General features: G+C 41.0%; 1 protein-coding gene across 21 annotated transcripts in view; it reads left to right on the forward strand.

Moving 5' to 3' along the window:
• Positions 1-26,762, forward strand: part of PRRC2C (proline rich coiled-coil 2C) — a 79,121-nt gene that overhangs the window by 34,023 nt on the left and 18,336 nt on the right. For 12 of the 21 annotated variants that reach the window (XM_060276558.1, XM_060276560.1, XM_060276559.1 and 9 more), the window contains 13 exons: positions 1,231-1,436; positions 1,820-1,974; positions 3,911-4,259; positions 5,356-5,441; positions 5,806-5,991; positions 8,847-9,098; positions 12,591-12,680; positions 16,205-16,306; positions 21,349-21,574; positions 22,439-22,654; positions 22,991-23,103; positions 23,813-23,949; positions 25,288-25,522. In XM_060276558.1, the coding sequence (XP_060132541.1) occupies positions 1,231-1,436; positions 1,820-1,974; positions 3,911-4,259; positions 5,356-5,441; positions 5,806-5,991; positions 8,847-9,098; positions 12,591-12,680; positions 16,205-16,306; positions 21,349-21,574; positions 22,439-22,654; positions 22,991-23,103; positions 23,813-23,949; positions 25,288-25,522 (2,353 nt within the window). The remainder of the gene's footprint in view (positions 1-1,230; positions 1,437-1,819; positions 1,975-3,910; positions 4,260-5,355; positions 5,442-5,805; positions 5,992-8,846; positions 9,099-12,590; positions 12,681-16,204; positions 16,307-21,348; positions 21,575-22,438; positions 22,655-22,990; positions 23,104-23,812; positions 23,950-25,287; positions 25,523-26,762) is intronic. The other 9 variants (XM_035121291.2, XM_035121297.2, XM_035121293.2 and 6 more) reach the window with 4 other exon arrangements.

The raw sequence follows: 26,762 nt of genomic DNA on the forward strand, positions 1-26,762 counted from the left end.
ACGCTTCAGGTTGAGTTCTTTTAATTTAAGTACTCCACGGACCCGTCTGGAACAGATTAATCCACTTTCCATTACTTTCAATGGGAAAGTACGCTTCAGGTTAAGTACGCTTCAGGTTAAGTACGGACTTCCAGAACCAATTACACTCATACTTCGGGTTAAGTACGCTTCAGGTTGAGTACCGTGTTTCTCCAAAAATAAGACACCGTCTTATATTTATTCTTCCTCAAAAAAACATGCAGCGGCTTATTTTCAGGGGATGTCTTTTTTTATTAAATATGGTACAGTTTAACCTACAAGGTTAAACTGCCTATCACTATGGCTTATTTTCTGGGTATGACTTATTTTCGGGGTATGGCCTATTTTCGGAGAAACACGGCACTCCGCAGACCCGTCAGGAACGGATTAATCCACTTTCCATTACTTTCAATGGGAAAGTTCACTTCAGGTTAAGTACAGACTTCCGGAACCAATTGTGTACTTAAACCGAGGTACCACTGTACTATATCTGAATCAACACATCTAGAGATCCCTTTCTTGCCATTAAAATAGGCTATACTCAAAACAAATGTCTATAGGGACAAAGATACCTGTCTTATGCAGAGTCGGAACATTGGTCTATCTAACCTAAACAGACAGACAGTTGCTCCAAGGTTTTTAGGCAGGAGTTTTTCCCAGCTGTTTCCACTAGGACAGGCATCCCCAAACTTTGGCCCTCCAGATGTTCTGGACTACAATTCCCATCATCCCTGACCACCGGTCCTGTTAGCTAGGGATCATGGGAGTTGTAGGCCAAAACATCTGGAGGGTCGCAGTTTGGGGATGCCTGCACTAGGACATGTCAGGGCCTGCAAGGCGTGTGTTCTACCACCAGGTTTGCCCCCCCTCCCCCCGTAAAATCCCCACTTTTGGTATTTTCAGGGAAATGCCGATAGCACTCCTGTAGTTAAGTTCTGCCTCTAAATTTTTGTTCCACAATTTCACCCACTTAAGTTTTGAACTAGACCAAATGCAACTCCCATCAGTTTTTCTTCCTATAACTTGGTTATAGGCTCTTTGCCATCTTTCTACTTCCTTTGTCATTTCTCAGTATCTTTTCTGAATTCATTGTGATGCACAGAATGGAGTGTGTTAGCTTCAACTAAAGTCTTAGTAAAGTTCTATGTAGCTCTATCTCTCCCTTCTCCACCCTTTGCTACATTGCTATCTCATTTTGTGTTTATGATACAGACCATTTGAGGAACAAGCTGCAGTTGTGATTAGTGCTGAAACAGTTGGGAGCAGTTTACATCCAGAAGAAAGTGGGAACAGTGCTGCTGCGCTGAAAGCTTCCAAAGATCCCAACATCAAGAAGCGAGAAGAGCCGAAAGCTGGTCCAAAGAAAGTGAAGGAGAAAATGGATGCAATTTCTCAATTTGACCTTAACAACTATGCAAGTATGTACTGGAAGCTCCTCTTAAGAATCTTAAATGTATTACAGGCACACACACACACACACACACACACACACACACACACACTTACGTGGGGGTTATGTTCCGAGGCACTGCACACATCAGTGAAATTGTGTATATTTGAAACACCATTGGAAAAAGCCTGCAACCCCCCCATTCCACCCTGCCCTATTCTGCTTCTTGTGTGACTTTTTGGATCACTTCCTGGTTCGGCGTATGCACACATACTGAATGTGCATAAATGGGTCTGCAGTATAATAGTATTTTATTTTATTTTTTCTGCCATTTGAATCAACCCCACAGATAATGGCTTCATTTATTTGAATAGGGGTTAATTATAACTAAATTTCGGACCTTCATTACAGGTGTTGTAATTATTGATGACCACCCTGAAGTGACAGTAGTTGAAGATTCCCAGTCCAATTTGAACAATGATGGTTTTACTGAAGTGGTATCAAAAAAGCAACAAAAACGCCTGCAAGACGAGGAACGCAGGAAGAAGGAAGAGCAAACAGTGCAGGTTTAGTATCATATGTATCTCCTCTCTCTGTCCCAGGCATCTTTTTTGTACACATAATAGGTGCATATGCAGTGCGTTCCTGCCCTCCATTGTGAGCTCACTTGCATGAATAACTCAGTAGCAAGATTTCTCTAAAAGCACTGTTCACTTGAGCTGGTTACTTTCTGAAATAGTCTTATTCCATGGGTGTCAGCCTCTCAGGCTACCCACAAACTTCAGTTCTCACAGAAGAATACTGAGTTGCTCAGTTTTGTATGATGCAGTTATGGTGTTTTTTTAAAAAAAATGTAGTGAATTTCTTACTTATTTGACAGGAACCCTGATTTATTTATTTATTTTCTGGCCCTTTGGTGGAGGCTGAAACAGAATAAATAAATAAACTTTCTTCAAAAATGTCAAAACCTGTGGTGGAATTTGTAAACCTAACCCTTCATGGCAACACATTTCAGTCTTGTATTACTTGCCCATTTTCATTGGTGTTATTTGGGAAGTCGCTTAAATGCCAGTTAGCGCTAACAGTGCTTCCTGATAGTCATTAAAGGTCTGGTGTTCCAGCTCTGAGCAACACGTGCTACTTGCAGTTCATGGCAGATTTCTCAATATAGCTCTAAGATCAAGTCCTTTGCTTGACCAGCTGAGTGTTCTCAGGACTGAGGGCTTCTCCACACTTCCTCTTATCCTGCTGCTTTCCCATGTAGAAAACTGTAAATAGTTCTTTGGCACTAAATTGGAGCAAACAACAATTTGGACTTTCTCCGATTTAGCACTAAAAACTGTTTTTTCCCTGGGCAAAACAGGGCAAAAAGGTATTTCTAAATATATTCGGCAAGGGGAAAAACTGAGAATAAAATATAAAATATTGATAGATGCAAAAGAGAGAGGAGGTTTTTCCCTGCCAGATATGAGACTATACTGTGAAGCATCCTATCTTTGTTGGTTGAAGGAATGGATGACATTACAGAATTCATGTATTCTCTTTTTGGTTGGCACACTTATTTATGATATGAAAAGGTGTAAGTACATAAAGGATTTACAAATCATATAATTAGGAAAAATATGTGTAGACTATGGGATAAATGCAAAAATCTATTAGAGGTTAAAACACCACTATGGCTCTCTCCGTTGGAAGCCATAGCGGTAAAGAAAAAAATATGATGTTCATAAACCGAGGTTCTACTGTATATTTAAAGTAGATGAATAAATGAACAAATTAAGTTAATTTGGATATGCAGAAAATATAAAAAATAAATTTAAGAGAGGAAAGCGGAGGAAAGAAGTCAAGTTTTGAAATATTAAAATGGCTGTAAAATTATTGAAATGTATAAAATTGAAAATCATAAATAATATATATAAAGGAAAGGAACAGGACAAGGGGAAAACCACTCAGGCCTGTGCTTCCTAAGCAAGGGACAAGTGGAAGTGTGGATGAACCCTGACTGACCACCAGAGTGCCTCAGGAGTTCACAATCAGGATATTATGAGAATTGAGCCCATTGCTATATTGGCACTGAAAATAAGGAATCAGTTTTGCAGCTAGTAGTAGCTAATTGATGTACTTTCATCCATAAGTTCATCCAATCTTTATTTTAGAGTGACTTACTCCTAGTGGATATCATATCAGTGGCAATAGGTTCCATAGGTTAAATTGTATATTGTTTGCAAAAAGTACTTCATCTTGAATGTGCTTCTTGTCAATTTTAGTGGATGACCATTTTATATTGAGTGTAAATCAGTGTTCCTGCTTACTTTCTCCATATGTCTTGTGATTTAATAAACCTTTTATAAAACCTTCAATTTTCCCTATTGTAGCTTTAAAAAGCCCAACTGATGTATATGGGAAAACAAAATATCTAACAGTTCTTTGGAGCAGAGTTTCCATTTCAGCTGTTCTGGCAGATAAACTGCAGGCTCTCTTAACAACCTTACATATTTTTAGGTCTGGACCAAAAAGAGTTCAAATGAAAAAGGAAGGTGTCCAAATTCCAAACTACCACCCAGGTTTGCCAAAAAGCAGCAGCAGGCGACAGCAGCAGCAGCGGCCGCCGCCGCCACTCAACAGATTCAGGCTCAACCACAACTCACACTGCCGTGTGTGTCTCAGATTCCAAGTCCACAGACTTCAGTTCAGCTGCAACCACAGGCAACCTGTGCAGCAAACAGCAGCACCGAGTATACAGCAACAAGCAAAACTCTTCAGAACACACCATCTCATAATGCTGTAGGAACCGAATTATGGGATAATAAAGTGCCCCCTACAACAGTCCTCAGTGACATCTCAAAAAAATGTAAGCAAGCCATTTTCCCCCTCCTAGTAAGACATGCAAGAAAAAAATGTGTGCTTGAGATCTTGGGTAACAAACAACCTTTCCTGGGCACCTGAGTTACTCCTGGATTGATGCTTTGGATCCTCCACATAGATAAGCTGTCCTGTGAAGTGATTTATAATGATGGAGAGCTGCAAGGCTTGTCCACATATACCCAGGCTCAGTCCTCCTTTCTCTGACGTCACTGTTCTTATGTATGGGTAGGACTACCCAATGTTTGTGAAAACATTTACTGCCTGCCATTTGCCCTTTCTGTAGACACTTTTTGAAAGGAAATTGTTGAGAATTATTTACTGCTATGACATATCTTTGTTCATTTGCATTGCAGGGGGTTGGACTAGATCACCCTCAGAGTCTTTTGCAACTCTACAATTCTATGAGCTTTTTTTCTTACCTAGGCTAATGCCAGTAGGTATTTTTAGGCATTTCAGCTTTAATAAAAAAATGAAAAGCTTACTGTATTTGATCTTCCCACAAATGCCAACCACCTGAACTTTTGATTTATTTTCATTGACCTCTACTACTTGAGAGGAAGGTGTACAGTGGTACCTCTACTTACGAATTTAATGCGTTCCGAACGCACATTCGTAAGTCGAAAAAAATTGTAAGTCGAATCCCATAGGGATGCATTGGGAGAAAAAATTCGTAAGTCGAAGCAACCTATCTAAAAATTCGTAAGTAGAAAAATCCTATCTAAACCGCATCCAAGATGGCGGATGGAGCTCCATTCGTAAGTAGAAACATTCGTAAGTAGAGTTATTTGTAAGTAGAGGAACCACTGTAGATAATATAGAAATCAATCTAGAAGCAATAGAATTGCTGAACTCCTAGCATACACTTTATTAATGTGTTCTTTGTGAACAGATAACTGGGATACTTTGCCCTGAATGTTCTCTTACCATTTCATGCAATATGTTAAAATATTTTGAATTCTTAGCAAGCAGCATGCTGCCTTGCACTAATTTTATGTAAGTGGTGGTGGGGGGTCATAGTTTGCAATTAGCACTTAATACTATCAAATTTTGTTCTAATTCCACTTTGTTCTCTGGACTTTTAGTGGGACCCATTAGTCCTCCCCAGCCTCCTTCAGTCAGTGCATGGAATAAGCCTTTGACATCGTTTGGATCAGTTCCATCTCCAGAGGTAATGAACAGACATGTTTTCATCTATTGTTAGCTGTGTTCTACTGGTAATTTGTCAGTGGCTGGAAGCAAAAAAGAGCAAAACACATTATCCATTATCCATTTTGTCAAATGGGTAACTAGTTTAGTTTTCACAGGTAAAACAGCCATTACTCGTTAGTAGGAAGCTAGCTTACAGGTGTTACATCTTCAAACCAATATCTGATACCTTAAATAAAACCTGATTGATATGAAATATAATCTTCAATGGTTGTAATATAAATTTGCTGATATCATTAGAGCTATGGTGAAATACTTAATTGAATGTTGCAGTATGGAACAAAAGTGTGCCTGTGTTAAACTAAACTTTCTGGGACCCTTACTAGGGAACAACAGTTGGGCAAGAAAGTGGAATTGATTTGGGAATAGAAACTATTCAGTTTGGTGCTCCAGCATCTAGCGGGAGTGATAGCGAAGTTGGCCCAGTTTCAGAGAAGACCTCAGAGAAGCTTCTTGAACCAAAGGAGCAAAGGCAAAAGCAACCCCGTGCAGGACCTATAAAAGCACAGAAGGTAAGTGAAACTCTCCAACCTTCGTGAACTACAGAAGCATTTTAGAAGCTGCATTTTTGTGGCCATGTGTTCCACCAAGAGGGAAATATAATCAAACTTCTATGCTTCTGTATCCTGGTTAACATATTTCTCATTTTTTTTGGGGGGGGGAGACTGAATATTTGTGTGAGGTGCTCACAAAATCAACTGCCACATGTTAAAAACTGCTGTGATTGCTTGTTGATATAACTGAAACAAATTAATTCACTCCAGAATCTATACATTTATCTAGGAAAAGCAAAAATACAACTTAAGACAGTGGAGCATCAAGAATACCTAAATAAGGAAATAATAGAAGAAGAAAAATAGACAATAATTAAAAATTTATAAGGCACCAGAAATTGCTGCATTTCCAGGAAGCTTGTATAATAAAAATTGAAACATACTCTCTTACATTGTTTATTGGAATAATGAATTGCAATCCAGTACTGTACTTCACTCCTGTAAAATATGAATTATAGCAATTCCCAAAACTAGCAAAAACGTAGGATGTGTGGATTCCTGTAGATCCCAGTGCAAATCTAACCTAACAGAGGTACAGATACATAGCTTCACCTACCATGTTTTCAGTGGCGGCGGCAAAGAGAGCATATAATCACTGAATGCCCAGCAGAGTTTTACAGAGTAGCAAATTGACTTGGTCCAGACCGGTATTGTTTCATTAACCATTCAATAGCTTACTGTGAGAGATTTGTGAATCCCTTTATGGGCAAAACCACTCGGATCTATGCCAAACTTTATGCCAGAGCATGCAGCCTGTGGAATAAGTTTCTGTTGTAGCCTGAGGACATGGACAGGACACAGTAGTGAGGTTGACTGTGTGCCCTCTTGATCTCTGCCCGTGACTGGTAAAATCTAGTAGCAGGGATTGACTAGACTGGGGGAGTGGTCAAAGCCTTCCTACAATGATGTGAAGCATCTTGAAAGAGGCAGTGGTGCATCCCTTTTTAAACCTTCCTCCATCCAGAAGTTTTAGAAACTACCACCCAGTCTCTAAAATTCCATTCATGGCAAGGTGACAAGAGAGTGGTGACCATCCAGCTGCAGTTTGACTAAGAGGAAGCAGTTACAGTATATAGATCTAACTAGCTGGCCCTGTGACACGTTGCCATGGCTAATCCCTGTGACTGCCACCACACTGTGTTGATCCATGACGTATCCCACCCCCTCTTCCCCCCACCCCCGGGACATCCCTGTGACTGGTCCCACCGTGTCCTGACCTATCCCGTCCCATCCCCCCACAACCCCCACCCAGGTGAGTCAGTACCTCCATTTGGCCTAGTCTGTAAAGGCTTCTGCCTAGTATGTAAATGGCAGCTGAGGTGCTGTTGACAGGGAAGGTTCTACAGGTGTAGTACTAGTATAGCTGCCGCTAGAGGGTTCTTTTCCCAGAATGCATTTTCGTCTGGGTGGTGTGTTTTGAAACACAGGGTTTTGGGGTTTTTACATGGCACAGGTGTGATATCTGTCTTTGAAAACGGTATGGGCTTGCTCTCATATTCACATGCGGCATTGTGTCAAAATTTGAGCGCAAGCGGTTTTGGTGAAATGTGGATACTAACAGACATGGCCAGTTTACATTTTTATATATATAGATAGATTGTGTCTGGTTTCAGCTCTGAAACAGCCTTGGTCGCCTTGGTTAATGATCTTTATAGGAGAGAGTCGGGACACGGGTGGCGCTGTGGGTTAAACCACAGAGCCTAGGGCTTGCCGATCAGAAGGTCAGCGGTTCGAATCCCCGCGAAAGGGTGAGCTCCCGTTGCTCGGTCCCAGCTCCTGCCAACCTAGCAGTTCGAAAGCACCTCAATGTGCAAGTAGATAAATAGGTACCGCTACCATGGGATGGTAAACGGCATTTCCGTGTGCTGCTCTGGTTCGCCAGGAACGGCTTTGTCATGCTGGCCACATGACCTGGAAGCTGTATGCCGGCTCCCTTGGCCAATAACGTTAGATGAACGCTGCAACCCCAGAGTTGGTCACGACTGGACCTAATGGTCAGGAGTTTCTTTACCTTTACCTTTATAGGAGAGAGTATGGGGAAATAAAACTGTTGGTTTTCCTTGACCTCTCAGTGGCTTTTAACACCATTGGACATAGTGTCCTTCTGGAACAAGTCTCAGGGGTGGGAGCTAGAAGCACTGTATTATGCTTGTGATTCTACCTGCAAGTTTGCTATCAGAATATAGTACTAGGAGACCATAGTACTCCAAGTACTCAACTCCACGGCTTTTGAGCTGTGAGAGACTTCACAGGTCTGTTCTGTCTACTGTGCTATTCAGCATGCATATGAAACTATTGGGGGCTTTTATCTGAGAATTTGGAGCACAGTATCAGCATGCTGATGACACGCAGTTCTATATCTCCATTCCATCTGAACTAGGAAGGAGGCAATAAAGGTGTATGGCCAGTGTTTGGAAGCAATTATGAGCTAGATCAGGCATCCACAAACTTCGGCCCTCCAGATGTTTTGGACTACAATTCCCATCTTCCCCGACCACTGGTCCTGTTAGCTAGGGATCATGGGAGTATTTTCTCATGTTTGTGCTTGCCACCCATTGCTGCCTTCGGAGGAAGCAATGCTATTTTTCTATTTAAAAAAAAAAGTGCCAGAGCTCACCATGAACACTTCCCTTGTTCTCTTTTAATGGTAATGGTGCCCACCTGAGATGTGCTGTATAAATAAATGATTGTCAAGAATGCTTTGATGGTGTTTCCTGCTTGGCAGGGGGTTGGACTGGATGGCCCTTGTGGTCTCTTCCAACTCTATGATTCTATGAAATGAAGAGGCAATAATCTTTTAATACATTGCATAGCTTTCAGATTTGAGTCCAATAGAAAACAAAGAGTACAAGCCTGGTCCCATTGGGAAAGAACGGTCATTAAAGAACAAGAAAGTAAAAGAGGCTCATCAAGGGGACCCTGAGGGGCAAGAGAAATCAAGCCCTACTGCAGTCAGAAGTCCAGACCCTGTTACTTCTAAAGAAGGCAAAGCAACTGCTGAACTTGGTACTGAAATAGGACCAATGATATCCGTGCCCGCATCAGAGTTTGGAGCAACTCAAAAGGTAAGAATTAAATGGAATGGCTACTTAACTAATCAGTGCTGAATGGGTGGAATTTAGATATACCTGAGTGGAATACTTACAGATATGATAAATATTCATATATAGTGAATATTCATAAATATGGAGAAGCTGGCTTCAGTAGAGCTCTTTCTATGGCCTTCATCCTAGAAAGTTTGCAGTACCCATTTTTAAAAAATGGCTATGAGTAAGTGAAGGCATCCAAGCATTTAAGGCGGCAGTTCTTGCTCAAATATTGCGTCAGGCAGCTTTTATGGAGATTTGCTTTAGTAGGAAAGTAACAATAGCTACAAGTCTCTGAAAGAAGCTGAAACAGCTTAAAGCAGGGGTAGGCAACCTAAGGCCCGTGGGCCGGATGCGGCCCAATTGCCTTCTCAATCTGGCCTGCGGACGGTTCGGGAATCAGCGCTTTTTTACATGAGTAGAATGTGTGCTTTTATTTAAAATGCATCTCTGGGTTATTTGTAGCGCCTGCCTGGTGTTTTTACCTGAGTAGAATGTATGCTTTTATTTAAAATGCATCTGTGGGTTATTTGTGGGGCATAGGAATTCGTTCATTTCCCTCCCCCCTAAAAAAAAAAATTAGCCCGGCCCACCACATGCTCTGAGAGACGGTGGACCACCCCACGGCTGAAAAGGGTTGCTGACCTCTGGCTTAAAGCTTTGTTTCCTCATACTTCTCCTAGTTCCAGAATGAAGTAATAGGGTGGAAACATCAGCGTAAGACAAAGAACATTGTTGTGTTTTCTGCATTGCTTTCACTCAGTTTCATTTGTTCTTTATTTGAAGACTTTTCAAAGAACTGTCCAAAATGTATGGTTTCATGGGCTCATAGATTCTGGTACACACAAAAATGAAGCGAAACCCTGGCTAAGCATGAATGATTGAGCATGTGGGTACTTGGAGAAAAAAGTGTGGATGCTTTGCTCCTCCCGTGGTCATGTTGCTGCCATGCTACCCAAAGCTAAGCCATTGTTTCACCTAGCATTGCATCCTAACCTAATGACAGGGCCAAAGTTTCCCCTCCTCTGCTCCATATGGGAGAAGTCTTCTTACTTCTCAGTTGATGCATGTGGAAATATTCTTTCAGGCAACGTCTTGCCTTAAAATAATCAAGTATTTGAGCATCAGTTAGTCATGTAGTTAACGTTTCCTAAACCCTGTAGCACCTTAGAGACCAACTAAGTAAACTTAGTTGGTCTCTAAGGTGCTACTGGAAGGAATTTTTGTTGTTGTTTCGACTACAGCAGACTATCAACTATCAAGGAAAACAGTCTAGAACTTTAAAGCATGTTCCATGTCATGTTGTTTAAAATATTTTAGTATTTTTCCAAATAGTTTTATTCAGACTTCAGAAGAAGAAGAAAAATTGGCTTTTAACAGTAACATCTATCCACCATTGGAAAGTAATGCACATTTGTACTGTATGTTTAAACAAAAGTAATAAAGGAGGCCATTTTAGATCCTATGGCTTCGGACAATTATTGTCCACTTTCACATTGGCTAGTTTGGGTCATGGTGTTGGAGTGGGATGTGGTATATCAACTCCAGGTAGTTTAGGAAGATGTTGATTATTTGGATCCATCCCAGTTACTATTATTTGTTTGTTTATTAAATTTGTATACCACCATTCATGTGAAGATCCCAGTTCAGCTTCAGCCTGGATTTGGGACAGAAACAACCTTGATTGGCCTAGCGCTCTGCGATTTTTCAATATATTGGCCAAAATCTGTTTTGAAATCGCACCACAATAACAATTTTGACCTGGCAATATGCAGGCAATATATTGTTCCTCACATGAGGGAGAACAGGGCAGCTGATTTCAAGGCACCGCCAGTATCACATGATGATCTCACCCCACCTGTGCGATCTCCGTGGCTGCTCCTTCCCTCGTCCCCATGCCTGATATCCAATTTCAGACATTGTGATGAATCAGAATATTGTAATGTTTAGCTGCTGATATATCACAATGTTGAAAACCAGGTATCACTCAGCCCTAGTCTGTTTTTTAGTATCCCTAAAATATTTTGCTTATTAGGGGCTACCCCACATTTTGTTCAGAACATTGCTTTGCAGAGGTAACTACCATAGAGTTATCAAAATTTTCAAAATTAGGGGGTTCATGATTTGGCTTTTTAAAAATAGGGGGCCCTCAGTAATTAGTAAACATTTCCAGTTCCTCCTTGAGGAGCATTTTCAGAAGGTGGTTGAGGAGGACTTGTGGAGTGCCTCAATGATCTGTCTTGTCCCCCATACTTTTTACTGTCTGCATAAAACTGCTGGGGGACATCAGCTGGATGTTTTGGCTGCAATGTCTAGCTTGCAGGTGACACTCAAATCTAACCCTCTTTTTTGTCCTCTGATTTCAAGGGAGCTGTAGAATTCCTAAACTGGTATTTAGATGTTGTCTTTGGACTGATGGGGCTAAACAAGCTGAAATTAAATTCAGATAAGATTGAAATCTGTAGGTAGCGAGATCACATGGTCCTTACAACTGGTATTAGATGGAGTTGCACTCCCACTAAAGAACCAAGTACACACTTTCTGAGTTCTTGTGTACTATACATTAACAGGCAAAGCACAGGTGATGGTGGCCAGGAGCTCATTTTATCAGCTACAGCTGATGTACCTATTAGAGAGGTCAAATGTGGCCACACTTATCAATGCTCTATCACATCCAGGCTGGACTCTTTGTAGGGTTGCCTTTAAAGACAGTTTTGAAACTTCAGCTGGTTTAGCATGCAATTGTCAAGTGTCTTGATAGGAGCTAGGTGGTCAGACCATGTGAAGCTTTGAAACTGCATGTGGTTGCTAGTGTGTTTCTCAGCCTAATTTAAAGTGCTGGTGGTGACATTTAAAGGAACCATTGGCCCTCCAGGTGTTTCTGGTCCATAGTTTGCATCATTGCTGACCATTTGCCATCCATGCAGGGGGTGATGAGCGTTATAGTTCAGCAACAGCTGGAGGGCCAGTGGTTGGATTTGAGGTTTTTGGTGTGTGTTTTTAAGGCCTACCCCCCAACCAGTCTGCCCATACTTCCAGTGTTGGCAATGGAGGCCATCTTACCTGCCAACCTTCAAGAACAGTTAAATTGGCAGGCATTTTCTATAGTACATTCATGGTTCTTGATTTCAGTACCAGTAGGGCTTTGTTAAGCTACATCTCCTCAGGTCCTTAGGAAGGCATCAAGAGCTTGCCAGGTTTTGATGGCCTTCACTTGAATGTTGTTTCAATCCATTTGCCATGCTGTCTTGCTGCTGATGCTTTAGGTTATAGCTTTATTAGGGGAGAAGTGTATTCATGTACCTTTTTGTGGATTATGAAGTTATGTAAAGTTATTTATGATGCTTTATTGTGATATGACAGTTTAGTTAATGAAGTTGTTAATGGAGAGATTATTTTAGCTTTTTCATCTCTTCAAAGCTCTTTTTTGTTATTGTATAGGTCAGCTTCTTCAACTTCTTTTCTTTACAGGAGTCTGTAACAGACTATACAGCACCTTCTTCTCACTCCAGTACAGTGGCTACAAGCAGTGCAAAGATGGAAGAGGCTTTAGTGACAAATGTAAGCTTATTAGTTACTTTAAGCATAGCTATAAACATAACTTTTATTTTTCATGGCATTTAAAACTAAAACTCTGCTATACAGATCTACTTGGGTATGGAAAAAATCTTCTGTAATTTTTATTGTTGTGCAGTAACAATGCAAAAATAATGTTAGAGACCTTGTAGATAAAGGCTAGCAGAACATGGAATTTTGAGAGGCGTTCAAGAATTGTGGGGAAAATAGAAAGTGGTTTGAGCAATCAGTGCAAACTAGGCTATAGGGTTTTTAGCATATTGTGTGTGCAGTCCTATGTGGTAAGGAAATGCATATTGTTATGGCAATTGAGATTTTCACAAAATAGTTAATTCTAGGTTCATTAAGGCTCTCACTACACATTCAGAAGGATTACTTGGTGTCATCTCTCTTGGGCTTGCCTGATTTCAGAATATACAATATAGGTGAGGTTTGCATAAAATCACCCTCCACATTAAAAATAAACAACACCTCCCTTCCTGTAGAAAGCTGTGCGTTGAGAAGAAATCTGGCCTAGCTCTTCTTTCCAAAGTGCTACCTTCCCAGCAGTAGGTGGGAGAGCATCCAGTCATGACATCTCCATTACACCAGGAGGGATTTTCTTACATGATTCTTTCCACTGCATTGTCTACATGCAGGTTCCATTCTCCAAACACAATGCATTCCCAGGAAACCGTTCATGATGTGAGCATTTGCATAATGAGCTGATGATTTCCATTATTTCCTATGGGAACATTTCTAATCTGATTTATCCATTCTCCCTCCCTCCATGCTTTCTGCCTGAAACTGCTACAGCCTGAAGAAGTGTGCATGCACACGAAAGCTCATACCAAAATATAAACTTAGTTGGTCTTTAAGGTGCTACTGAAGGAATTTTTTTTATTTTGCTTCTACTCAGACCAACACGGCTACCTACCTGTAACTGCTACAGCCAGTCAGCAAAAGCCAAACAAATGAAAAAATTGTTTCTTTGATCTCTCCTGCTCCCTGATTTGTCTGATCTCGCTCCCTCCCTCACTTAATGGTTTCTGCCTGAAACTGCTGCAGCCAATCAGCAAAAGCCAAACAAAGGAAAAACATTTCTTTGATCTCTCCTGCTCCCTGATTTGTCTGATCTCCCTCCATGCTTTGTGCCCGAAATGACTGCTGCTGGCCAGCAAAAAAACCAAGTAAGGAAATGGGCAAACTTTGACTGTTTGGATATCTGAATTAGTCATCCATGTACCAAGGTTTAGGCATAATTATTTGTGTTCAGATAACTCAGATTTTGTATAATGACCATTCCAATAGCAGCACCTGCATGTACTTCAGTTTTACTAGAATTTATTTCTATATCAAAATTGCCAATCTGCTATATAACATGGTGAACATGTTGAAAAAAATTACTCGTCACACATACAGGAAGAATTTTGTTAATTTAACTACATCCATATTGAGCAATCCTGAAGATCATATTTGCAATCATAATATAGTAATAGGGCTTACTCAAGTAATTACTTTGTTGTCTTTCACATACACCCTTCGCACCATAGTCTTGAAATTGGCTTTTTGTGTTATGCTAGTAGGCATAACTCTGGACAAGCGTGTAAGTAACAAAACAGACTTTTCATGCAATAATATCACTTTTAGAGTAAATTCATATGCCATGGAGCCGTTGGAGCATCCATTTATGATTACACACTTCTTCATCTTCTCTACTCTCCCCTCCCCCCCCAATGATTAGTCTGTTCCTTCACCTACTCTTTCACTGTTTGAGATTACTGTAACAGCTGACAGCTAAATTGGATAATCCAGGTTAGCAGTAACCATAGTTTGCCTGCAAAGTGGAGATTGGAGTCATGCTTTGAAGTGGGTCTAAATCCCTGGTTTGGATTGATGGGCTGCCCAACTAAAACATTATGGGAAATTATTGTTCTCTCAAACTCTGAAAAGAATGGATGAGAAGGCATGCACAAGTTTGAGGGGTGAAAGCATGAGACCATGAAGTTGCTTCTCACTGCCAAATCATGGCTCTGTTAGATATCTCTCTTTAGCCACAGCTACAAGAGAGAAGTGAAGTTTCTGTTCATCTTATAAGGGCTTGAAAAAGCAAAAGCAACACACACACACACACACACAAAATTGAGAAGTGTGTGGGCAATGACCTCTAAATAACTGGGCATACAATGTGAATTGTAATCATTCTGCTTGTGTGTTAGTCTCGTGTTTCTCGCCAAAGTGGTACAGGTCCTCTACAAATGGTTCTCCTGACTAGTATCTTATTTCCTGCTGCAATATGTGGACACCTAGATATTCTGTGAATAACTTTGGAAACCAATTGTGGATGCCAAATAAGATCAAAGCAACCTAGAACTTTTAAGAGCAGAATAATGGCAGTGGTTATTGAATTTAAATGCTTTTATCCAATGTACCTTTATTTTTATTTGGTAAGTCTGCAAAGGCTTTGGATTTGTGTTCTTTGATTGATGGTACACCTTGACAAATGCTGTCTGGCAACAGAAAGTGTCCCCTTATGGAATCCTGGTGCTTATTATTTTGTTGTTTTGCGACTCCATCTCTGGCTTAACCATGCTTGTGTTTGAAGGAGAGCAGGATTTGAATGACTCTCCAAGAGAGTTTCCAGTTAGTGAATTGTTTCCTATTAAGTATACTTTGTGGCGGTGTTTGTGGCTTTCTTTGTCATCCCTTTTGTTCATAAAGTTTTGAAATGTTTGAGGTTGATTATTATGTCCATGTTGGAGTACCGTGTAATTCTCGGATGCTGATGACTTGTGTACAGTATTTTTGGAGTTCGATTTACTCCTAGATATGTGGTTTGAAAATTTCATCTACCTTCATTCTTTAAACTAGCTTAATTCCATTCTGTGGCAGTATTTTGTAAGAATGATTGTAAGAGCACTGTTAATGGCCAAGAGTAAGGGAGCATCAATGTCTTTGTTTCGTCTATATTTGAGTCTTCAGGAAATCTATTGATTGCACTTAGTTAAGTTCAAGTAAAATTGTACTATTCCTGCAGTAGTTTAGTTTTTGTGCATCTCTGACACTATGATAAGTGCCTGGAAACTTCCATTTCACTGTATCTGAAGAAGTGTGCATGCACACGAAAGCTCATACCAAAATAAAAACTTAGTTGGTCTTTAAGGTGCTACTGAAGGAATTTTTTTATTTTACTATGAAAGGAGGATATTTCTCAATGTTTGAGGGCCATCATTCTACTTCTTTAATGAGTCCTGTGAGAATCAGTATAGGGGAATTACAATAACCTGAATTAAATTTTTGGAATTAAATCCAAAAGGAAATGGTCAACAAGCCATAACTATGAACCGGAAAGTCTCCCCACACACACACACCTATCAGATCTTTTTTGTCCTTTTTATGTTAAAGCTTCCCTGCTAAATGCTTGCACCTGAAAGACAATCTAGTTCAGCGGCATTGCTTGAGCTCTTGCTTTTGTTGGGGCTTTTGTTATAGACCTAGCTAGAATGTGATGTGTGTTGCCTGCCTTTCAGGTGCCCCTGCCCCACACCCTTCCCCTCCCTAGGAGGGAGGCTCTACAACAGAGCTCCAGCCTAACTCCAGTTTCTCCCGCTACCGTGGACCTCACCCTCAAGGTATGTACCACATCCCTCTAAGGGTCATTTTCTTGCATGCAGGGGAAAGACTTAATCAAGATCTTGCTGGCAAACTTCAGTGGAGAGACCAAAAAGGCAGTTTTTGCTTTTTAGACCACTAGAACAAGAGTTTCTAAGGGGGTTCATTACATTTCTTTTATCCCACTTTGTAACTAACAGCAATCAGCTGACTCTTGCCACCCAAATCCTAGATACACATCAGAATATCAGATAGGACTTATTAGGATGATTGTGATTTCCCCCTCCTATAGAGAGTATATGGGAAATGAGCTATGTAGGTGGTTCCAGATGCCTTCCTGTGAAATAGCTTGTATTGTTTTGAGCAATTATTGTTGAGGTTAGCAATATGTAATGTATATTGGCTGGCTGATGCAGCACACTTTGTGCAGGAGACTGGCAGTGTTAGAACTTGCTGATCGCTTAATATTTTCTATTAAGTGGTAACTAGTGTGACCTTTTTAGTGATGGTGTGAGGTAGGTTTGTGAAGGCAGCCAGGTAGTGTTCATAGGTGACGGTGTTCATTTGGACTATATTGTGCATCTCATGCTGCAAAGTGAGTCTCAGTAGCATTATTTACAGGTTGATACCAATTCTTCTCAGTTCTGTAAAGTGGTAGAACATGTATTTGCATAACTCAGTTAAATAGAGGTTTTGTGAGAGAGATTCCAAATAGGAACATGTCCCCTGTGATTACAGATTTTAGAGGGTGGGGTTCTTGTCTTATTGACATACATTGTATGTATATGCTAATAACTCTCTTAATCAGCTGAGACTAGACTGAATTTTTGAAGACCTGACCCACATTTCAAAATACTTATGGAAATTGCAAAACAAACATAGCACTGGGCTGAAAGCAACTTGTAAAGTAAATGTGCACAACTTCAGCAGAGCTTACACTCAACAATTATTCCAGTTGTTGCTTAGATTGACATGGCTGTGCTGCCTTTTTCCTCTCTGATCTGTTTCATATTGACGTATCATTTAAACTTCACTATTGTGCCTCTGTAGATGTATTCGGCTGAAAGCATTGCTGTGATAAAGTAATGTACCCTTTTGTTCTGTTTAGTCTGAGGAACTATTTGGGTATTTGGTATAAAGTTTGCATGTAACTTGCTGTTGTGAATGTGGACAGGTAGGCCAATAGGAAGGTAGTGAGTAGATAAAGGCACATGCCATGTTCTGATACAGCAGTTGTGTTATGAACAGTATCTAATGTCTTGCTATTGATTCTTATCATGCTATTGTCTTTCTTAAAACAGGTTTTACATTTGAACCTTTTGTGTTCTGTAATGAAGATTTGATATTTCTGAGTAGTGTCTTGAATATTTTACACCTAGGGACATAATTTTACATTAAACTTAATGGGAGGGGGGAGGCTTTAAATGCCATAAAATAAACTTAATAACCAATATATAGTTTTGTCTGGTAATTTCCAGTAAGATGCTAATTTGCAGCATGCATTGTAGCTGAAATCCGTTGCATTAGAAAATTTAGGGTTGATTTTAAACTGATACATGTAATACATAATCTTATGATCAAAAGTGGTTATCCATAAAAATTGTCTCGCATAGACAACTACAAGTTCTGAGGCATCTGAAGACTGACTGATTGTTACTTTTCTGAAAGTAGCAGGGATAAGTAACTTTTTCCCCTGAGGGCCACACACTAGTGGCAAAAATGTTTCCTACAGTTTGTGGGGGGCTAAACCAGCATGCCTCTCATGACACACAATAATCTTGGATCTCTGTGTAACCTGGCTGGATTGTTGCAATTGCCTAGTTGCAGGGGGTGGTTACACATACAATGGGTTGTCGTCAGTATTCTCCTAATTGTCCTATGCAGGTTTGAAGCGCATGCTGTATTTTGCACTCTCTGTCAGCATGGTGTTAGAAGGATTGTTGGGGCAATGGCAAGGGTTATCAGGCCAGGCCAGGCTCTTGCTCAAAGGCAGGCAAGAGGCCACGGCTGTGGGTGACCTTCCATTTTCTGCACCAAACTCAACCATCCTCTCTCACTCAAAGGAAGAGCAGTGGTGGCAGTTATTCAGTACTCACTGAGTGGCACAAGAGCGCAAAGCAGATGCTTAAACATCAGGAAGAAAGGAAGTAAATACCAGAGTTTTTAAGGCTGAACTGTTAAGCTGAAATCAAAATTTACAAACTTTCAGCTGTTTGCAATGAGCAAATCAAACAAAAGCAATTGAAATAGCTCAACACAACGGATGCTTCAAGTGGTTTCTCCAAATTCAGCTCAAATTGCAACTCATACTGGCTTCTCCCATCTCACTATTATTCAACTCCCCTGAATAGAATCCCTCACAACAGCACAAATACAACAGGTGTTGTCTCAAGCACACCTTATGCAGCTGAACAAAGTGTGTTGCAACAAGTGTGCTTGAGACGGAAAGCATGAAATACCTGAGCTGGCCAGGTGTTTGCTGAGTGTCAAATTTGGCTGCATGTTAGAAATATGGATAAATAGGTCATGTTAGAAATAGAGAAGAGATCATCACCCTTCACAAACAAGGAGCAAGATTCAAGAAGATAGCAAAAGCACTGCGTGTTCCCAGAAACACTGTTGAAAGCCTAATTTGCAAGTTCAAAGTTAAAGGAACAGTGGTTACACTACTTGGACAGGGCAGAAAACGGAAGCTATCTGAGGCAGCAACCAGAATACTGAGAAGGCAGGCTGGGGAAAACCTCCAAGTGACTGCGAAAGAGCTGTAGCAAGACTTGATGACAGCAGGCACTGATGTTTCAGTGAGCACAGTAAGGCGCCTTACTAAGTGCAGAAGGTTTCCATGCCAAAACTCCAAGACGTTCACCACTACTGAACCAAAAGCACAAGAAAAGTCAGCTCCAGTATACTCAAAATCATGTAAATAAGCCACAGAAGTTTTGGGATACTGTTCTGTGGAGTGATGAAACAGAATTGGAACTTTTTGGCCCCATGGATCAGCATTATGTCTGGAGGAAGAATAATGAAAAGAACACACTGCTCTGGGGCTGCTTTGCATCCTCTGGCACTGGAAACTTGGAGCATGTGGAAGGCAGGATGGATTCATTGAAGTATCAGGAAATCTTAGGAGAAAACATGCTGTCCGTGAGAAGCTTGGGCATCACTGGACCTTCCCACGGGAAAACGATCCCAAACATACCTGAAATTCCACCAAGGCTTGGTTGCAGAAGAAGTCCCGGAAGGTTCTACAGTGGCCATCACAGTTACCTGACTTGAACCCCATAGAAAATCTCTGGTGGGATTTGAAGAAGGCGGTTGCAGCACACAAAGCCAAGAATATTACTGAAGTGAAGACCATTCCTCATGAGGAATGGGCTAAGATTCCTCAGGAACAGTGCCAGAAGCTGCTTTCTGGCTATGCATCTCATTTGCAGCAGGTAATAGCAGCAAAAGGCTGCTCTACTAAGAAATTAAAAGACGCCTGCTTCTTGGGAGAAAAGCAATGACAAACCTAGACAGCATCTTAAAAAGCAGAGACATCACCTTGCCGACAAAGGTCCGTATAGTTCAAGCTATGGTTTTCCCAGTAGTGATGTATGGAAGTGAGAGCATAAAGAAGGCTGATCGCCGAAGAATTGATGCTTTTGAATTATGGTGCTGGAGGAGACTCTTGAGAGTCCCATGGACTGCAAGAAGATCAAACCTATCCATTCTTAAGGAAATCAGCCCAGAGTGCTCCCTGGAAGGACAGATCGTGAAGCTGAGGCTCCAATACTTTGGACACCTCATGAGAAGAGAAGACTCCCTGGAAAAGACCCTGATGTTGGGAAAGATTGAGGGCACTAGGAGAAGGGGACGACAGAGGACGAGATGGTTGGACAGTGTTCTCGAAGCTACCAACATGAGTTTGACCAAACTGCGGGAGGCAGTGCAAGACAGGAGTGCCTGGCGTGCTATGGTCCATGGGGTCACGAAGAGTCGGACACGACTAAACGACTAAACAACAACAACACTAAGATGCTTGCCATGAAGGGGTTGAATAATAGTGAGATGGGAGAAGCCAGTATAAGTTGCAATTTGAGCTGAATTTGGAGAAACCACTTGAAGCATCTGTTGTGTTGAGCTATTTCAATTGCTTTTGTTTAGTTTGCTCATTGCAAACAGCTGGAAGTCTGTAAATTTTGCTAATAAACCTGATTTGCAATGAGGGTTGAATAATTTTGATTGTAATTATATATCTTCATCGCCTGTTTCTGTATTCAATCACTGCAGAAAATATAATACAACTTCCAGAGAAGTAACAATCTGTTCAATTTTATGATGCCTCATTAGGTATGAGTACTATTAATATGGTGGCTTATGCATAGTTTATGCATTATTCAGGACTGCTCAGAGATGCTGAGGTGGTAGGTTCAATATAGAACCGTGAAGAGTTGACACATGTCTTGGGCACATTTTTATACTTAAAAGCAAGCCCAGTGATAGCAGTTAATGAAAATGTGGTTGCAAATCTCTTCTTTGACTTTTCCATTATAGCCCAGCTTATTTAAACCTACAGTATTTAATCCTGGTTTTGGTTACTGGCAAATTCTAAACTGTGGTATAAAAAGCAAAAGTTTTGTCGGGGTTTTTGAAATCTGTATTATGGTTGATGTGCAGGATTGTGCTACATTTGGCTTAGTTCATATTGCATACTTGTGGGTCCCTGAGATTCAGATCTAGAGTGTAAAATGTGTTAGATTAATGGTGCTATCAATGTAATGTGGATTAAATAGCTGAGGAATACTTCTAAAAGGTTTTGTTGAGAAAAGTTTTTTTAAAATGTATCAAAGATAGTAATGATTCACACTTGGCTCTAACCTTTGCTGTATGCTTGCCCCATGTTTTTTGAAAACATTAAACAATTTCTATCTCTAATATTCTAAAACAATTCAGTTTCCCTGGCAGCTAACTAGAGGAGTATGGATGCTATCTAGAGAGACAAAGTGAAAATAAGACACTGTGAAAATTAAATGGGCTAAATATGTATTTCAAAGTGGAACCATTTCCTTTTTCTGACTAGATGGAGTCTGCTCGCAAAGCATGGGAGAATTCACCAAATGTCGGGGAGAAGAATTCACCAGCTACATCATCAGCATCTCCAGTAGGTGGCGGTAGTGGTGGCAGCAGTGGCAGTGGAAGCAGCAGCAGTAGCAGTGGACCAACCAGTGGTACATACAGCTCTTTCTCAAGTGCATCAATGCCTCCCATTCCTGTGGCTTCAGTTACACCTACAACTTCATTGTCAGGTATAAGCTTTTGGACTACACCGCTGTTGTTGTTGTTGTTGTTACGCAGTCTGTCTGACTGGGTTGCACCAGCCACTCTAGGCGGCTTCCAACATATATAAAAGCATAATTAAACATTTAAAAGCTTCCCAATACAGGGCTGCTTTCAGATGTCTTCTAAAGGTTATATAGTTGCTCATCTCCTTGAAAGTTTCTTGGTCCTTCAGTCAAAAAGACTGCCAGAGCAGCTTGCATACAGTCCCTTGAAACAAGGCAAGACAGCCCCTGGCCACAGTCTAAAAGACATGACACTAAAGGGGGAGGGAAGAGGGGAAAAGCAAACTCAGGCTCTAGGTCTGTTTAACTCTTTGGATGTGGGCCATCACATGTAGGAAGAAGTAATCTGTGAAGCTACTTTAGGCAAATCCTCTTGTAGGCACCCTTCAATTAGCATGGGAGGTCCTGCTAGTGTTGTTATGTCCGGGTGTTGCCTGGTTGGCGATGACCCATGACAAGACCTCACTTGGTGAAATGTCCTCCAAAGCATTTGATGACTGAAATATACTGTTCTTGGTAACCTTGAAAGTATTACCTGTAAGAATATGTTAACTGTGTTTCAATGTTTCTAGGTGTTTAATGTTTTTAAGTATTCTTTTTAAAATATATATATATTGCTGCTTTGTTAGTTTTCCTGATCTTCTTTGGAAAGAAGGTTGGGGCAGAAATTAAATAAATAAATAACAGAAGTAGAATGTTTGAATAAAGTACTGCAGTAGTTAACAATTTGCATTTTTACTTAGGGTATACCAAACTTATGACTAGCTTACTGAAGCATGTTAGATTTTAGTAACTATTAAAGCAGTGCTTTGCTGGTTGTAATTTTAGGAGCTGGAACATACACTACCTCTTCACTGAGTACAAAAACAACCACAACCTCTGATCCACCTAACATTTGTAAAGTGAAGCCACAGCAGTTACAGACAAGTAATTTGGCATCTGCTGGTCACTTTTCCCAGCTAAGCTGTATGCCATCGCTAATTGCTCAGCAGCAGCAGAGTCCACAGGTCTATGTGTCTCAGTCGGCAGCAGGTAATATACGAGGTAGTCTCTTTGCATTGTATCTGGGTATAAATGGTTCCTCTTTCTATTTAAAGGTAGGGGTGACTAAATTTAAGCTCAGTGTTTCTTAAATCTTCCGGTTACTTTCATGATTGCAACTTTGCAGTCTATTCGTTGCTCCCAACAAATTGTATTGAATGTTGTAGTATTTGTAAAGAAAACACAAACACTCTTTTTGAAAATTGACAGTCTTTTTTTCTTGCCTTTGAAATCTCCCCCCCCCCCAATTTGTTTAGCAGCTAGGCGTATCAATTGCCTTTACTTTTTAGTTAACTCAGGCGCTGTGCTACTGATTTTTTTTCTCTTATGACTCTGTAGCTCAAATTCCAGCTTTCTACATGGATACAAGCCATCTCTTTGGTACCCAGCATGCACGACTGGCTCCTCCATCACTGGCCCAACAGCAAGGATTTCAGCCAGGGCTCTCACAGGTACTTAGGGGATTGACTGGGTGGCATATTTGCTTTTTAATAACCATACAAATGTTGACTCTTGTATTCCAAATCAGAGTTCAACATTTTAAATGTCCTTGTCCAGCTAAACCATTGAGTTGTGGTCACAGCTGGTGGCTCATACTGGAACATTTTTAACAGTGTCTTCCAGGCATCCCCAAACTTCGGCCCTCCAGATGTTTTGGCCTACAACTCCCATGATCCCTATCTAACAGGACCAGTGGTCAGGGATGATGGGAATTGTAGTCCAAAACATCTGGAGGGCCGAAGTTTGGGGATGCCTGGTGTATTCAAAGAGGAGAGGCATCCTACTGTGAAAGATTATGCTCATCAGCTGCAAGAACTGGGGTACCTTCTGTAGTCTGCAGTTCCTGCAAGCCAAATATCTAGCACAGAATCTGCAGGTACTTCCCACTCCTTTGATATTTTTAGCAACTAGTGAGATGCACACACCATTATTTGTTCAGGTATCATAGGTATCAGAGAACTTTCTTTGTGAGTAAAAACTCCCAGTTTCAATCCACAGCATCTACAGTTAAAGGATTTCAAGAAGCAGGTTGAAAAGACAACCTCTTAACTGAGAACTTTGTGAGCCACCTCAAGAGAATAGAATTGCTAGACGGACTGAGCACATGGCAATTTCTGATGTTTGTTTGCTTGGATATCTAATTAATTATATTCCTTACAGCCTACATCAGTTCAACAGATACCAATCCCTATATATGCACCTCTGCAAGGGCAGCATCAAGCTCAGATGGGTTTAGGAGCAGCACCTGCTGTTTCCCAAGCCCAGGAATTGTTTAACTCATCATTGCAGCCTTATAGGTAAATAGAAAGCAACATCTCTTTGTTAATATTTTGTTTCTAGTTCTAGTCTCTTAACTATGTCACACATTTATTTCATTTGTATTCATTGGTGTAAGAATTGTGAAAACTGCACTGTTTTTGACCAGAAAATGCAAGTTCTGAAATTAAACAGTCCACATTAAAATTTAAAAATGCATGCAAAGTAAGTTCGTTCATTTTAGATTTTCGCGTGCTTTAGGGATAAGTGTTGAAAATGTTAGACTAAAAGGACTAAAAGGAGACTTAGAATTTCTGAGGTGGGAGTAGGTTAGATGTGGTATGTGAAGTATCATTTCTCTGCCTGTTCAGAATCTTGCCAGTCCTTTGTGTTTGTCCACTTTAGGTTTCCTCTGCAATTCTGAGCAGAAGCACTTGAAATCTTGTAAATTTGTTCCTTTTACAACTTGTGTGGTGCATTTTTGTGCTAGATTTTGAAATAATCTGTTTCCCTGGCTATGACACTTTTATTCAACTGCTGGTGAAGTGGCTTTAAGTCATGTGCTACAGTTTCTAGAAAGAACCATTCTTACAGTTCTGTAAACAAGACTAAAGAAAGTCTTTTAAAAAATGATGTCAGTTTTGAGTACAGTGGTACCTCACTATACGAATGCCCTGCTAGACGAATTTTTCGCTAGATGAATGGGTTTTGCAATCGGAGGTTGCATCGCAAGAAAAATTCGTCTAGCAAATCGCGGTTTCCCATAATTGAAATTCAATTAATGCATTCCTATGGGCAAAAAAATATCAATGCATTCCTATGGTATTCGCAAAACGAATTGACTCGCAGAACGAATTAAATTCGTCTTGCGAGGCACCACTGTATTTGCATGGATTTCCCCCCTTAGTAATCTTCCCCCCTTAGAGCCAGTGTGGTGTAGTGGTTAAGAGCGGCAGACTCATAATCTGGGGAGCCAGGTTCGCGTCTCCGCTCCTCCACATGCAGCTGCTGGGTGACCTTGGGCTAGTCACACTTCTCTGAAGTCTCTCAGCCCCACCCACCTCACAGGGTGTCTGTTGTGGGGGAGGAGGGGAAAGGAGATTGTTAGCCGCTTTGAGACTCCTTCGGGTAGTGATAAAGCGGGATATCAAATCCAAACTCCTCCTCCTCCTCCTCCTCTTCTTCTTCTTCTTGTTGTTGTTGTTGTTGTTCTTCTTCTTCTTCTTCTTCTTCTTGTAATAAGGGGGTGTATGATATACGTTTGTGTGTTTCTCCTTGTTTTATGCCTAGTGCACATTAAAAGGTTAATCACGAAACCAGTTTTTGTAGTTTAATAATGTTTATTAACTTAACTAATTCAGGGCACTATTGTTTTATAGATCCCAGCAGGCATTTATGCAAAGTGGCCTGTCTCAGCCGTCACCAGTGGTCCTTTCTGGCACAGCCTTACACAACTTCCCAGCAGTGCAGCACCAGGAACTTGCCAAGGCACAGTCAAGCCTTGCGTTTCAGCAGACATCTAATACTCAACCTATTCCTATCTTGTATGAGCATCAACTGAGTCAAGCTTCAGGACTAGGAGGCTCCCAGCTTATTGATACACATCTTCTCCAGGTCAGAGTCAGACCTCCCCAGAAAAGCAACTGAAGAGTTGGAATCACCTCTTTAATACAACAAAAGCTTTAATACAACAAAATGGAATGGTTGTGCTGCTTCTGAGTGTATATAAAAGGGAAATTAATCTGCATTATGAGGCAATGAGTACCCGGCTCTGCAGGCAAGGGGTGACATAACGACTTCTGAGGCTCAGAAGGTGTTTCCCCACAGGGGAGCTGCAAAAAGAATGTAGTTGGTCAGGGGAGCCATGGACTCGAAAAAAACTTAAAAACCTCTGAGCTACAGGGTAATGTTATCCATTCTGTCACAGGCAGTCACAGCCGTATCATGCAAACAGCCTTCCCAGTTTTTGTGATGTGCATTTATTTAATTGTGCCCTGTCATATGAGTACTGGAGGCTGACTTATACTGGGTCAAGCCAATGGCGCACTATCTGGCAGCGGCTCTGCAGCATTTCAAATTCAAACGGGTCTCTCCCATCCCTACCTGGAGGGTGCCAGGGATTGAACTTGGAATCTTCTGCATGCAAAGCAGATTCTCTGCCACTGAGCTACGGCCCAACTGATGTGTATTATTCTACATAGTGCTTCAGTTGTTTGAGGCACCATACTGTTGAACACTTAATGTACTGGGCTGGTGTCAACAGCCAGCATTCCCCTGCAGCTGCTGTGGCCCTCCACACCAGGCAGCTGGGCCTGCAGACTTTGTTTCAATTACACAAAGTGACACTCCAGAACGTTGTGAGTAATTAATGGGAGGTGACTCATAGACACCTGAGGCAGCTCACAATGTTACCCACACTTGGAGGGACCCCATCAAACCCTGAATATGATTCCCCAAATACACCTCTTCTCCCCACCCCCTTCTTTCTGAACTGTAGCAGGGAGGAAGGAAAATTAGAACAGAGATAGCATGCAGGTAATTTCAGACAGATGTATGGAAGAGTCCTGCACACCCTGATGCAGTCCTGATTCATCCATTAAAACTTTTACACTTTTTATAGAAGCATGTTCCCATATTTGGCAGTGGAAGTATTTCAGCTGTTTTGAATATAGATTATACATAGCAGCTGTTATGTGTTCAATTAAATCTGGGACATATTTTATTCATGCTTGCTGCTTTTCCAAATGTGGAAATGTTTATAGCAGGAGTGGAGAACCTGTGACCCTCCAGGTGTCCTTGGATTTCAGCTCTCACCATTGGGCATGCTGGCTGGGGCTGATGGGAATTAAAGTTC

This window comes from Zootoca vivipara, chromosome 7 (genome assembly GCF_963506605.1).
Source record: "Zootoca vivipara chromosome 7, rZooViv1.1, whole genome shotgun sequence".
Lineage (NCBI taxonomy): Eukaryota > Metazoa > Chordata > Lepidosauria > Squamata > Lacertidae > Zootoca > Zootoca vivipara.